The sequence below is a fragment of the Fulmarus glacialis genome, unplaced genomic scaffold (genome assembly GCF_000690835.1).
Source record: "Fulmarus glacialis isolate BGI_N327 unplaced genomic scaffold, ASM69083v1 scaffold33312, whole genome shotgun sequence".
Classification (NCBI taxonomy): Eukaryota; Metazoa; Chordata; class Aves; order Procellariiformes; family Procellariidae; genus Fulmarus; species Fulmarus glacialis.
Window position 1 is genome coordinate 4,118 of NW_009197762.1, and position 15,243 is coordinate 19,360.

Here is a 15,243-nt window from a genome sequence, read left to right on the forward strand (position 1 = left end):
CAAATGCTTGTTTTAAACCTTTGGGGTGATAAATGCTGTAGATAGTCAAATGCATTGATTTAAAGCACATGGTTGCAAGTGTTGAATGGCACATCACTAAACCCTGACCTGCCTAGTAGTAGTCACTTGGGGCAGGGCGATCACTTTCATGACTTTCAGGGTGTGCCAATACAAATCTCCCTTGATTGTGAAGCTTTCTAAGGTGCTGCTCCTGTGAGGGAAGTGCTGGTCCAAAGAAGGTTATTGATGGAGGTTTTCAAGAATAGGTCTTGTGGCTGAACTTGTTTGAATGTTTCCTCTAGACCTTCCTCCTTCCAGTGCTGATGTAGTAAAGGAATTTGCTGATGATGCAAGTTGGGTGGTATAGGAGAAAGTTGGAGTGCAGGACTGGAAGGGCTGTGTGCTGATGAGGACTGCAGTCATCAAATGAGGTGGGATTCAGGATGTAAGGTTTTATGCCTGGGGACTCATAGGAGTTTGGTAAAGTAAATGTTTGCCAACTTAAAGCTAGAACAATGAGGTCTGATCACAGGCAGACTGAGCCATCAAGGTCGTATGGTCAGGAAAAGGTAATTCCAGCTCCAGCTATGCCTAGTAGAGATGGAAATGTTAAAATCCCTGTATTCATCGCAGGGAGATCTCGTTTAGAATGATGTGTGCAGTTCTTCTCACAGTGTGGAAAAGACATTGAAAAACTTGTAGGGAAGATGTTTGGGGAAATGGACAGTCTGTTTATAAGGAAACATTTGAGAAGTTGGCTTATTTAGCTAGTAGAACAAAGCCAAGAGAAGATGCGGTTGCTTTCTGTAAATACCCTGGCATAAACACCACTGGGAGAAGAAACTAATAAGCTAATGGACAAGGCTGGCACATGAACACCACCATCAGCTGACCGCTAATTTATTCTGAAAATTAGAAGGCAATTTCTAACCATTAGGAGCAAGTTTCTGGAAGAAAAGCCTAATAAAAGTGTGTGTGCAGGAACAATTAGCTTTAACATGGAACTAGATAATGTCATTTCCCTCCCAGAAACTGTTTGCCTGGGATAGCTGGAGTGGGACTCAGCCATCCAGGGTCATTCCTACTGTATTTCTATGCTAAGAATACAATATGTGGGACCACTGTGTAGTATAAAATATCAAAATGAGGCGGTTTGATAAGGAAAGCAAAATTAAAATTAATAATACAATCTAAGTGTCTGTTAAAGCTGTTTCAGTTCGTAATTGTATTCAAAGAGTGATACTTGATCAGACTGGCAGAAATGCAGAAAGTGTGAGGAGTCTCAGGTGCCTGCTGACATTGCAAGCTGTTCTTGTGTCCGAGTTCAAGAGGAACTGCAATGGCCTAATTAAGTAAATAGCTGACTTCAAGGAGGAAAGTCTAATATTTTCCCCTTTTAATTGGGACATATTAATCTGGTGCTAGAAACCATTCCGAACGTAAGCAGCATGGGATTCAGACAAGGTAAGGAAAAAAACCTGGCAGAGGGATTAAAATGATCAGTCTATTGTTAAATGACTTACAGCTGTGCTTTGAAATCTGCACTGAACAATGAAAATATGTTTGAGGGGAATACTTAACAGGTGTATGATGCAACCTGTTAGGAAGAGGAAATTATGTGTGTAGATTGCTTTCCTCATTTAGAGAAGTTTTCGGCCGCTGCCAAAGCTAATGCTGGGTGATAGCAGGACTGAGGTGTGCAAAGGGAGTTGACAACTTTCGCCTCCTAGGAACTTGTTGTTTGTAACACGTCCCAGTGAATACAAATATGATGTCATCTAAAACTGTGGCCTAAACCTGCCAAAATAGTATTGAAGAGTTTATTTGCCAATGAAAGAGAAAGCTATGGCAGTTTGCCAGGTGGTGATGATGCAATTAGGTGCCCTGTCCCCTGCACTAAGTTTATTATGGTTTAGCATTTTCTGTGCCAGCAAAGCTGTTCAGCTGTGTCAAGGCAGCCGACACTGAACAGTGCTGACCTGTCACGTAGGAAAGCAGAATCCTATTTGCATTCAGCATACGTACTTGCCACCGACCTGCACTTGTGATCTTTATAAACAAAAGTGGTTAACAGAGCCACTCTGTGCTTTATGCAACTTCTGTAGCTTGGCCGGCTGCGTGCTGAGTCAGCTGGCAGAGGAAGCTGGAAAGATGTTTATTTTGATGAAGTGTTCTCCACAAGGCCATGTTTGAAGCTAGCATTTGCTGCAATTTTCATTTTATGGAGGGTGTTTAAAAGGTGCTGCTCTGCCCTGACAGTCAGAGAAAATCCCATTTGTCAGAATTGTTTTGCATTATTTAAGTAGAAGATGGTGTTCAGAGGGCTGCTGTGTGGTGCAGCAGCAGATGGGAGTATTTGCGCTGCTAGACTGACTCAGTGGGGGGTTTCTTATGAGATTGAAGTGTGTTTGGTGGACTCCTTTCTCTTGTACCACACGGAATCTTTAACACTGTGTTGCAGTGTCTTAACTGTTAAATGACGTATGTTACTGAGCAAGTGTTTCTGTTTTTTCCAAACAAGCGTAGCCACAACATCTTTTTCTTTTTGTCACCTGAGCATGCGCTCTTTTGCTTTGACTGGCCTTGATACACTGCTGAACTTCAAGGTTATTAGCCATTCTTCTCAAGGACCTTACTCGTCCTCTTTTTCCTCCATTTCCTTCTGTTACCAGTTCAGTGCCTTATCTTCGTTAAGGGCATAAGATCATTCTGAGAGGCTCCTGTTGCTGTGGCTCAGGGGTGTGAATGTTTTTCATCCAGTGGCCTGCATCTTGGTAGTGAGTTTTAAGTTGCACTTAAACTTGCACCTTTTGACTCAGCATTACAGGATATTGCAGCGAATCCTTGTGACGCTTTTCTTCCTGTAGGAACTGGACTTTAAACCTTCTGTCAATCTCTTGTCAAGCATAGCTGAATCCATCCAATTAGTTTGCTTGTCACTGGTGCTGTGATGAGTCAGGCTGAGCCAGGGAAGGGGGAGTGGAGGGTGGTTCTAATTCTGAGGCCCAGCGATACCCCGGCAGCATTTTAGAGCAGCTTCAGGGTCTGGCCTGAAGTGGCCAGGAGTCGCAGCAAGCAGTGAGGGACTGCGAAAGGGCAGAGTGCTGTGGCTCAGCTAACACTTTTAAACTGTCCATTAGGGTGATGGTGGTCTTGTGTTTTTGGGGGGGTTTGGTTCTTCTTTTTTCCATTCACAAATCTTTCTGTCCCAGTGGGGAACCTCTCTTCTGCAAAGGTATGAAAAGTGTAAAACGCAGGCAGAATCTGCTGCCTACCCTGTGTTTTGGACTTCTTCAGCAAAATAAGTTTCAGTTGCGTGGTGTGAGGTTTTTGTTTCATTTTTTAGTTCTAGTGTTGTTATAAAGATGTGAAATCCAAACTGCCCCTGACTTTTGCAGTGACAGCCATGTACATTCTTCCTGGAGGAGGAATGTTCTTCCATGTTGGGCAAAGGAGACTGAAATGTAACAAGAAAAAGTCGAGTCTAACGTCTGTTCAAAATGCTGGTGAATATGGCAGATCTGGTTCTTAAGAAATATCAAGACTTGGACAGTAGACCCATGACAAGGGTGGTGGTTTTGCCATTCTTTTCCTTCATGCTTTCATTCTGGAAAAGAAATGTTTATTGCAGGTGATTGTCAATGTATTATCTACAACTGGAATCTGATTCTCATGTCACTTTTGTCTTGTAGTTGTACTTATTGGAGACTCTGGAGTAGGCAAGAGTAACCTTCTGTCTCGATTCACTCGCAATGAGTTTAACTTGGAAAGCAAAAGCACCATTGGAGTAGAGTTTGCAACAAGAAGCATTCAAGTTGATGGGAAGACAATAAAGGCTCAGATATGGGACACAGCAGGGCAGGAGCGATACCGAGCTATAACATCAGCGTAAGTGATAGCTTGTATGGCTGCAGAGAAACGTTTGCTGAGGAGGGTAATTTTTTCCTCAGAAACTGCAAACAGGGTGTTTGTATTTTATTGTGTAATATCCACAACCTATGGGGAAGGAAGCTTAAATATTATTCAGTCCAGAAACTTGATATAGTGTGTCCCTACACAAACTGATTTACTTCTCAGTGCTCTCATGATACGTAACTGGAGGCATTTCAAGCCTAGAATGCAAGAGCTTTGAGAGACTCATTTCAATGCAAGCAATTGATAAAGTAGTATCCGTGTTTATGGAGGTTTTATCAGTGGTAACCTAAGACCAGAAACCCTCCTGTAGCAGTAAGGAAAGACTGCTCACTTTGCTTGCTTATTTAAATGGAAAAAAATAGCATAGCAAAAGCTGGATTTAAGTAAAGCTGGAGGTAATTGTGGAGTGGGGGAACACAGCCTGTTTCTTTTTGAATGTGTTACTGTGCCTCTCTCTGGTCTGAAAGGAGACCAGCTGTGGCCTTTTGTAAACGGAATAGATCAGATTGACATTTTTATGATCCAGTGAGTCATTCTGAAGTCTCTCTATCACTGTGGGCTGTGCCCGAACTGCACCCAGTGATGGGTGGGGGAGACTTTTTAGGAGTGGATCAGAGGTTGAAGGTGACAGTAGCTCCCCACAGATTCCAGAGCTTCACTTGTGGGATTCAGGGTTCTCCCCGCAAGCATGGGGCTTGGCTTGCCCCCTAGATTCTGAGCTGTCCTGGCTGCTCTGGTGGTCCTGTGGCATAACCCTAGTCTGGATGCTCTACTTCACTGCTTCAGGTCCCACATAGTCTGCTTCTGGGGATTTTTTTGTATAGCTGTCTTAGTAATAGCTATTTCCCATTATTGCACAGTAACTTGTCACTTTTAATCATGATGTTTCGTGCTGGTTCTCTAACATGTCTCTTTACCCACAGGTACTATCGCGGAGCTGTAGGGGCATTATTGGTGTATGACATTGCTAAGCACCTTACTTACGAGAATGTAGAGCGGTGGTTGAAAGAGCTGAGAGACCATGCTGACAGCAATATTGTAATCATGCTTGTGGGAAACAAAAGTGACTTGCGCCACCTGAGAGCAGTCCCTACAGATGAGGCCAGAGCTTTTGCAGGTCGGTGAACTCAAAATAATTTCCTAATGCTAACTGTCTGGAGATCTGCCTACCCGGTGTTAGATACGTGAGTGTGATGGTAGGAAGAAAAAGAGTGCTGCTGGTGATGTTCCTCAGTGTCACATACTGGTGTTAGCTTCTTTATAATACAGGCAAAAAGGAAGCCTTGTAGAACATGCATGCTGATGTGTTTTCAAGAATCAGCCAGAGGCACTTGAAGATTTAAAACCAGATTTATTCTCTTGCCTAGGCATTGCTTTTCTCACAGCAACTGTGCCTATGGCTTTAGGTTTGTGTTTCTTGTATGGTGGTAGCTTTGCACCTGGATATTGCCTTCTTTGTACCAACCGATCTGGAGCCCTACGCAGATGCCCGTGGCTGAACAGACTTTCATTAAACCGGCTTTCTGACTCTTATTACATAATTAAGATCTGTGAAAAATAATTCTAGTTTCTGTAAATCTTGCCTTGTTTTAGGCCAGATTTCTTTCATCCAGGAATGTAGCCGAGTTTCTTGCTGTAGCTGCGTTTGCAGAGTTTATGGCCAGTGAGGATCCCTGCCTGCAGGTGGAGGACTATCGTTCCCCTGATAGGGCTAGCCCTGTTAAGTAAGCTCTGATGACATACCAGCAGGTGGGAGATGGAGAGACTTGATGAGGTTAAAGAAAATCCAGGAAGCTTCCTCACAATTCTTGAAAGTGCCACAAATTCTCATTTTCAGTGATGCAGGAAGATGTGCCTCAAAGTAACACAGCACTGGACTGATCCCTGTGCCTTGAGGATGAGTGTAAATTCTAATGTTGGTGGTGTTGCTTTCAGATCACGTAAGGGGGAAAAACCCACAACTCTTTATACTTTTTCTTGATACCCATGTGTCTCATCAGGAACACCACAAATATAATCTGGACAGAAGTTCTTCCAGATGGGAAACAGATATGTGATGTACCTCTCTAATTATAGTATTTCTGTCCACACAGAGAAGAATGGTTTGTCATTTATCGAGACATCTGCTTTAGACTCTACAAATGTGGAAGCAGCTTTCCAGACTATTCTGACAGGTGAGTCATCTAGTGCTTTGTTTTTCAAGGGGGAAGGGCAGAAGGCTGCACAGATATGATGCAAATAGGCATTTCTTTGCCTGTAAAGTGTTCAAAATTTTGCTATTTAATCATTCTTCACAGCCATAACATTTGGAGTCCAGTTTCGAAGTGTCACAGTTGAAAGGCCAGCCTTGGACTCAGGAATGAATCCTTGTTCACTTTGATCTGCCCCAGGTTTCCAGACAGTGTAGTTTATGTTTCAGTTTCCCATTTGTGTATGGTATAGGGAGTGCCCATGGGAGAGAATTGTCTCATGCAAGCGTCAAGTTAAAACAGCCATCGTTTATCAAAGGAGAGGTAGTTTGTTTCCATCTGTAATTGTGACCATAGCAGTTGCCAAGGGAAAATGGATGAAAGAGTAGAGATCCTTCCTTTGAACAATACTGGTAGTCTGAGACATAGTGCCTCCTGAACTGTGGGGTAGTCACTGTCATCGCATTTATTAGTCCTGGGTGGACTTTTGGATCTGTAACATGTGATGGCAGTGAGTGCTGCATTTTTTATGCTCTGTGGATAAAGTACTTCCTTTTTCTTTAAACCCTTTCTTAGATAAGCAAAACTCATTAAGAGTCTGAGACACTCAACTACAACTACGTGGGGGACCTTAACTTAAGTGTGGCTTATAAAGGATAGGGTAGGAATTGACAAATTGGTGTGGAAATCACTAGCTGTCATGGGACTTTTGTATTGCTGTGTACCCGTCAGCTGTAGCCAGGGCATAGTGGGACAACAGTGGCGTGTGTGGTTTTTGAGCTTTCATCAATCCCAGCTTTGGCAAATGCCTCTCGAAATCTCTAGTCTGGGTCTTTAAAACATCTGAGAGACTCCTCTGTTTTAGTATGTCTCTCTGTTCTAGGTGCACCAGGGAGTGTCTCTGTTTTCTCCGAGTGCCTCCAACATGTTTCCCAGTTGCAAATTTAAACTCCCTCCATCCCAATGTAGCATGTGCCAGGTTACATGATCTGCTTGGTATGCACAGCGGCCCCACTTCTAAACTATGTGTGTCTGTTAATCAGATCTCATTGCTGTGACATTGGCACTAGTTAGTTTTGAATTTTTTTTCTCTTTGCCAGTTAATTTAGACATTCTTTTAAAAACACACCAAAAAGGACTTGTTAGCCATACTGGAACATGCAGATGAGGAGGCAGCCAGGAAGTTGTTTACTGTAATGAAAGTATAAATTCTGTAGTATTTTCTTGAGTTGTTTGAAATGATTTATGAACACCCTAGCAGTGGAGAGAGAGAGTGAATTGTTAGGCTGCTGGAGTATTATCTGCCTGTGTCCATCTGTTTCTTGTCTTATCCTTAGTTGTAAGAGGCCGCCGATAGGTTCTGGTTCTGTTGTGTTTTTTACAGCGGGTTCCTAAGCAGCAGTGTTCCTGTCCGTAATAGCAAAAAAGTAAGCGTGTCCATGCAGAATGAATCAACTGTGCATAGGGATGCTTGTCATATTGCTGCTTCATGCAATGCTGGGACTGGAACTTGAGTTAGTTTCCTCTTCAGCTGAACCATGTGGTTCCCTTTTAACTTCAGTGTAGTCATTTGATTGTAATTCAACCTTGCACAAATTTAAAAAAAAAAAAAAAAAAAGAAGAGGAGATAAGTTATGTTATCTTTTACCTTTACTCCCTACATGACTAACTACTAATGCCATCAGAGGGTGGATGGCTAAGGAGTGGCTGAATGCGATGGTATCTGGATGCCTGCTGCATTTCCTGTTTTCTTCACCTGCCTAAAGGCAGTCCTGTCAAAAATGCTCGTGAATTTGGGCATGGAGTTTTCAGGAGACAGACATTTTTATTGCTTGCTTGTAACTCCTAAAACCTGAAACTTCTTCCTTTATGCATGTGTCCTTGGTATCCCCTCTCCTCTCAGGAGTACCTAGGCTGAACTTTGAGGTCAGTTTCTGGCCAAATGTTCTGTGTGTCATGTAGAACAAACGGCCTTGCTGCTTGCTCTTCCAGTTTTCAGAGAGGATCAGGGTTCTCAGATGAAGGTTAGTTAATTAACTTTCATGCTTATTCAGCACCAGCACTAATAAAACAGAACTGGAAATATATCAGACATTGTTTATCCCCTCCCAAGGTGGCTGTCAGGCTGTCATAGCCAATATAAACTGGTCACCTAACTGCCCCCATCTCCTGTTGGGCCGTTCTGTTCTCTAACAGTGGTGGCTGAAGAGGTGGAAAGCTTGCTGCACGCCCTGGGCTGCTGCCTTACTTCCACAAGCTGTGTGACACTCAGATGATACACTGCTGTTGCCATGGGGAAGCAGTTCACCTCTTGGGCACAGGCTAGGCTGTTTCTTTATCTCTCCTCGCATGCTTCCGACAGTACCTTTTATTCCAGAAGTTATTTTGGATTCTAATTCACAGAGGTTTGATTTTTTTTCTAGTTTAATTTTTCTGTAAGGGAGAGCAGTCTGTAATGGGAGAACGTGTGATTAAAACTTGCCCTCGGTGGACTCTGACAGATTGTTGAGGCTGTTGCTTTTCCACAATGTTTTGGGTAAAGAGCTCTTGGGTATGCGGACAGGATCCTTGTTCAGGAGGGACTGGTTCAACTGTGCTGGAAGAAACACTTCTGCTGATTAGTGGGCATGTGGCTCACTCCAGACAGGAGCTCCTGTTTCAGGGAGATAAAGATGAAGTAAATAATGCATTAGCAGCAGGTTGGCTCCATCTCAGCTGTGACTGGCATGCTAAGGACGAATGTTCTGCCAATAAATATCTTCTCATAACACTTCACAGCTGGCTTTTTCTGTTAATGATTTGCTATGAAGGAAAGAGGGGAGCAATCATCTGAGGAATGTGGTTTTCAGAGTGACCCTGCAGAATCATGTCTGTATTTGGCAAGGCTGCCTCCCAGCATAGTACCTGCGGGTGGAATGCTCACTGTCCTTTGAAGAAGGAAGTTGGTAAAGCCAACAGGCTTTGCCACAGGCTGCGAGCAGAGGTTGCTGACAGAAGAAAGGGCAGGGCATGCTGCTGCACCAGCTCTGCTAGTATTTGCAGTGCTGGGAACTGCACCGCAGAGACATCCCAGGCTGCTCCCGATGCTTTTCACACAGCTGCTTAGATCTCTCCTGAACAGGGTGTCATGACTAAGGTCTGTAGCAAAACTCCTTTCTTCTCCAGCCCTACTGAAGCTGGTCTGGTTGGGACAGTGTTGGAAACTTGTAAGAATACTTCCCTTGGAGGTGTAGCAGGGTCCGTGTTAAGCTTCTCTACACCGAGATTCTCAGATTAAGCCACTTGGAATAGATGGCTTTGGGCATGGGAAATATGAATGCATTATAGTTAGCACAGCCTAAGTGAGTATGTGATCTGCTGTTGTTATAGGTGGAAGGTGGAAGAAGGTGGAGAAAGCTTTTCTTTCCTCTCCCTATACCACAGAGGACTTTTAGAGAGGGGTATATCTTACATCTAGTGGACTTCTTGTCCTGCTGTGGATACCAGATGAGGTTTTGGGTACCTTTTCCTTCTGTGGCTTAGAGTAATGGTCCCTATCCAAATTCTTCTGTTGCAAGATGTCTAGACTACAAGGGCTGATTGTTGTGCACATAAAGCTGCTTTGTATCATCTGGCAAATAGGAGAGGTTGGTATTATAATCCTATCCACACTGAGCATTCACAGCAGGATAAAGCATCCTTAAAGTAAACTAGAGTCTGCCTCCGTTCCCTGCCCGGCTCTGTGCCGTCTCTGTTCCCGTACTGCATTCTGCTGCGGTTTCATCTCTAAGGAATCCTATCTCCAAGGAAACAACATCACAGAGCATTAACGTCAAAAATTCTAGGGATTTCCTCTTTTATTAGCTCTGTACACCTGAAAATGAATGAAACATTAGTGCAGGCTGAGCAGACAAGGACTGGGCAAGCTCCTCCTAGGCAGCAGTGTCACTTTTTCCCAGCCCGCTTATAGTGCAAGGCCTGTCTCACACGGTTACCAATTATGCAGTGATGCATTCTGCTGAATGTGCTCTTAATAAGGTCTCATTCAGTTACTGAGCAGAGCATAAAGTGTAGTGTCTTCATTAAAAAGCACATGTCTTCATTAGCCTGGCATTCCTCGGTGCAGACCAGTTTCAGTGTAGGCTTTGCCGCTGGGCATTTTGCTCTGGTGAGAGCAGGTTTAAGCTGTTCCCACCTCCCCTTTCACACCAGCACCGCTGTGTGTGGTGCAAGAGTGTGCAGCTGATCCAGGGAAAGGCGGGTTTTAGCCATTTAGGCTTTCATCTAGGGCAGTACGCTGTGGCTGCACAAAGGTTTGCGCTGCAGAGGAGGGAGAAGCGGCAGTGAGCAACAAACTTGGGGCTGATGCAAGGTAATTCGAGCAGCATAGCTGCTAAATGTCCTTGCAGGATTGCTGGGGAGGCCGTGGAAGTGGGGATCATGGAAATATATTCCTAGAGTCGGAAGGGATAGACCCTTTATCAGCAGAGAAATCTGTGCTGCAAAGATTGTTTTTAAGGCTTCAGGGCTTACTGAAGATCTTTGCTGTAAAATGAGGGTGTTATACAGAGAGCACCCTGTAGCAAATCCTTGCTTACAGGGTGGAGGAAGTGTGTGACAGCTCGTGTTAGGGAGTAGTACGAACTTGTTCAGGAAGTTCTCTGGGAAAACTGAGAATTGCTGCTGCCAAAGGTGCTACTATAGAGAGTTTCCAGTAACGGAGGTGGCAAGAGCCTTCTGCTCTTGAATAGGAATGGGCAGTGTTCTGCACTTGGAGGTAAACTGGCTGTCGACCCTGAGCTGGTGCAGGGTAGTGGAGCAGAAAACTTGTCCTGAGGAATGCAGAGGAGATCTCTTCCAGCTGTGCTCCTCCCACCTCCGCACACAGGCGCTCTGCTGAACAGAGTGGCCTGTCACAGGGCGAGGCTGATCTTTATCTGCAAATTCCCACATGGGGTTGCAGGTGGCTTTAAAGATCTCATTTTGTGGGATTCACTTAACTTGTGAAGTTGTTTATGTGTAAGACTGTTGGAAAGAAGACTGAACTCGAGAAAGGGTGAAATCAGAAAATCATTTTACGTGTCCAGCTCTTGTTTGGTTGCCTCAGTGACTTGGTCTGTAACTGAACGCCTATGTAAAATCCAGTTTTCTGAATAGTTTATCCCTATCTGAGTCTGAGCTATCGGTTTGGAGGCCTAACAGGCAGATTCTTTCAAAGTGCCACTTGCAAAGATTGATGTCACTTGTACAGTCCATAGATACAGCACAGTATCTACGTGAGAGATTTTTATTTTGCCAGCAGTCCCGTGGATGTGTGCAGCCCTGCTCTTACTCTTCGTGGGGAGCACTTGGCCTCTTTTGTGTTGGCAGCTTAAATCAGTGCAGGCTTGTTGCATCAAGGGCAAGGTTTTCAAGCCTTGTTTGTCAGGGACCCTTTCTAATTCCTCAATGCCATCTCTTCCCATTGTCGTAAAAGCAGGTGCCTAGCTGTGTGCCCTTGGCAGCAAAGAGGACCTCTCTGCACAAGGTTGCTCAATTTCCAGTATTGAAATGATGTCAGGATGTGCGCTAAGCAGCAGCTCATTAAAATTCTGAACAAAGGCTACTCACTAATGACAAATTTCTGGTGGAAAAGATATGTCTTGGTTTGGGGTCAGGCGAGGTGTGTGTTTGGACAGTCATTATCCAGCTGATAAGAGACTTCAGACTTCCAAAAGAACTTGGACCTTTGCTTTGTTTTGCCAGAGTTGTTTGCGAGCTGTGCTCTTCTCTGCTTTGCTCTGCAGGAGCAGTGAAGTGCAGACACCCTCGGCTTCTGCAGCCTGGGCTTATCTGAACCCTTACGGCAGGGCAGTGAGCTGGAGCATGCAGATGGGAAGTGGGCATCGTTTGTTGCCAGCATGCTTTTCTGTTGCGCAAAGTAGAAGATGTGATGTCATTTCAGTGTCGGCTTTTTGCTGAATCTGAAACGCTTTCAAACTTTTTGTTAAACTGAAGTTTAGCAAGCTTTTTTTTTAATTATTTTAACTTTAATGGTTTAAAACTCAAATTCGCAACTGAGTTCCCCATGTTCTATTTTTGGTATCCTTTATTTCCTTTCTGGGGGTGAAGTGTTACGCATGCTGTACTCTTTCTTCTGTGCAGCTGAAGTAAGTGCTCTTGTAGCTGCTCTGAGTTTATGTACAGCACACGCCATCGGCCACTGACAAATCCCAGGAAACAGGGCAAGGCTTTCAGGGCAGGTCTGCAGCGTTCCTGACTGGGCAGCTTGCTGGGAGGGGCACAGGAGTTGAACCCGTGCTCTCCAATTTATGCTGGAATTTCCTTGTCTGGAGTCCATATTTCTTCTCTGTAGTTTTGAAGTTGAGCTGCACTGACACAGTGACTATTGTAAAGGGCTTGTGTTCTGCTTAAGGGGCCTCTTTTGGGGCCAGGTCTCCTCTTTTGGGCCCCAGTCAACCTTTTCTGAAGATTTAAAACCGCTTGGATGGTAGACAAGCTATTGTACGTGATAGGCATGCTGAGAGAGAAGAAATTGCCCTCACAGTCCTATCAGAGAGAGAAATTTTGAGTGTTTCTTTTTAATCCCGCTGTTGTCTGCGGATACATAGCAAACATGCAACCACTGTCCGCAGAGCTGTAGGAACCATCAGAAGGAATTGATGGGGTACATAGTTTCTGATTTTGTTTGCAAAAATACTCATTTTCTGAATATAGAAAGCATCACAATTGAACTTCTTGTGAACGCTTCTGCGCATTACCTGTATATTTCCAAAACTATGGGAAATCTTCATATATTTTATGCCTGGTTTCCCCCAGACTTAACTTTCTGATGGTGTATCGCTGGTGTACGCGTAATGACTAGCTCTTTCTCATCTTCCAGAGATCTATCGTATTGTTTCCCAGAAGCAAATGTCCGACAGACATGAAAACGATATGTCTCCAAGCAACAACGTGGTTCCCATTCACGTCCCTCCAACCACTGAAAACAAACCAAAGATGCAGTGCTGTCAGAATATATAGAATTGTTCATTCTTTCCTAAAAGGCTATGTATATTCCCCAGGTCCAAGATTTAAATATATTTGTAATTTTCGTGGTTACTTTCTTGTGTTTAGTTACTGCTTATTCCTTCTGAATTTCTCCATGTCTTAAACACTTTGATTTCAGTGTTTATAAATCTGTTGCTTCTGTGTGGCTGCAGTATTTTCCCAACACCGACTTGTTGGTTTTGGTTCAGTAAATTGTTTGGAACTGAACTGATCTCTTTCCAACATGATGCCCACTAGTCAGAGCACAGACGCCTTTAGTGAGCACTTGAAGACGTTATTCTGCTCCTTGCGAAACAATTACTGTCAGGTTAACTAGGAAAATATCTCTGGGCAGGATAATCTTTCCTTGTCTTAAGGTGTTGTATACTGCATCTAAAGCTTGATGGAATGCCCGTTGCTCTGAAGTGCAATTTTAATGTAAGTTAATGTTTCTGGCTACATCTTCAGATTGTTGAGTTGAGGATTTTTGTATAGAATATTATGGGGGAGAAAAGCGAATTTCTTGCAAACAAGCCGCAGGGTTCTTGCTACCTGTGAATGAGCTTTTGTGGTTTGGCACCTGCTGCAGAGGAGGTTGTGACGTGAGGCAGAGCTGCTGGCAGGCTGGCCGGGAGAGGCTGGTGGGACGCCGTTTGAGGTGCCTCTTGTGAAGAAAGCAAAAGCGCGAGCTGCGTAACTGATGAAGGGTCACTCCAACACTGGAACTGGCAGCATGTTTTTGTGCTGCCCGGGACTTGGCCTCCACAGTGCTGGTGGTATCAGGATTTGAGGATGCCTTTTTTCTTTCATGGCACACAGACTTGAAGGGTGTTGTCACGTATTACATATCACATTTATTAATACATGCCACGTATATTAATATATCCAAACGCTTGAGTTGATGAATCAACAACTTCCACAACCTGGTCTTAGTTTTCAGTTCTGTTTCATCTGGTATTTTTAAATTATTCCAGTTTGGTATATGTTCTTTAACAAAAACATCTGGAGTAGTTTTCTTACTGGATGCGTTCCCTCTGTGGTCTGTCACTCAATACAAATCATCTGTTCGATTAGCTTGTTCAGGGATACATGAACTGTGCCTTCTGTCACTGCACTCTGAAACCACTGCGTATCACTCAGTATGTGCTATTCCCAAACACGTCATTAATATTGAGATTTGGGGGCTATAGGCACTGAATTTCTACAGTATTTAAAAGAACTGTTTGTTGTATAAATGCCTGCAGTTGTTTATACAACTGCAGGGAAGTAACTGATGTAGGGGACGTTTCTCAAACTCTGATATGACCCACTTGGAACATCCAAATCTGGGTAGGCACTACCAGCTGCGTTTCGTACCCAACCTTTCTGTCTTGCGGTGCTCATGATGTGTAAGGCACACGGAAGGCATTGCTGTAGTCGGTCACTTGTTTTTTTTAATCCATTTCTCCTCCTAGTATTAGTTCTGAAGATGCTATTTTGATCTGTTTGTAAATTACTTTGTATTTTATGCATGTACTGTACTTTGATTCATTATTTTTTTAGATTGATTTAAAATATATTCATCCATGATTCTAATAAAGAATTACAGGGGACGACTCAGTATGGTGTTGGGTGCACTTTTTGGGGGAACTGGGATGTGACCTGAAGGTTTTTACTTCCTGGAAGCTAGTAAGCTTCTTGGAACAGGCTGTGAGGAGACGCTGAAGTGGAAGTACCCCTAGAAGAGGAACGGAAAGGGTTGTCTAACACAGTTGCCTTTTTCACTCAAACCAGGCCTGCAGCTTTTTGGGGCTGCCGCAGTTCATAACCATCACAGTTTGGCAGCTTCAGGAAGCTTTTATGCTCTGAAAAGTCTGTGGGTTTGCTCTAGTCAAACCTCTGAATAGCTTTTACAAACGTGGTTTTTTTTTTTTTTTTTTCCCCACATTGCCACCAGTAAGAAAATCGTGTGGGGCAGCAAACTACTGCAGCAAATGATTTAAGTGTTTTGATCTTACTCTGGTGCCCTGCTAAAGCAGAGGTGCACGGGAGAGCCAGACCGCCAGCGAGCGTTGTGCCTGTGTCCCTGGCAGCCTCCTGGCCGCCTGCTGCAGGCAGCCGTCACCCACAGAGCGTGTGGGGCAGCGCTGGT

General features: G+C 44.0%; 1 protein-coding gene across 1 annotated transcript; it reads left to right on the forward strand.

Annotated features, from left to right (window-relative positions):
- Window positions 1–3,692: 3,692 nt before the first annotated feature.
- Window positions 3,693–14,711, forward strand: RAB11A (RAB11A, member RAS oncogene family; the record flags this gene model as incomplete). Its single annotated transcript, XM_009572668.1, has 4 exons — window positions 3,693–3,888; window positions 4,839–5,032; window positions 6,009–6,089; window positions 12,967–14,711. Coding segments are annotated over 4 exons (611 nt in total), but the record flags the coding sequence as incomplete, so codon positions are not given.
- Between the last annotated feature and the right edge of the window lie 532 nt (window positions 14,712–15,243).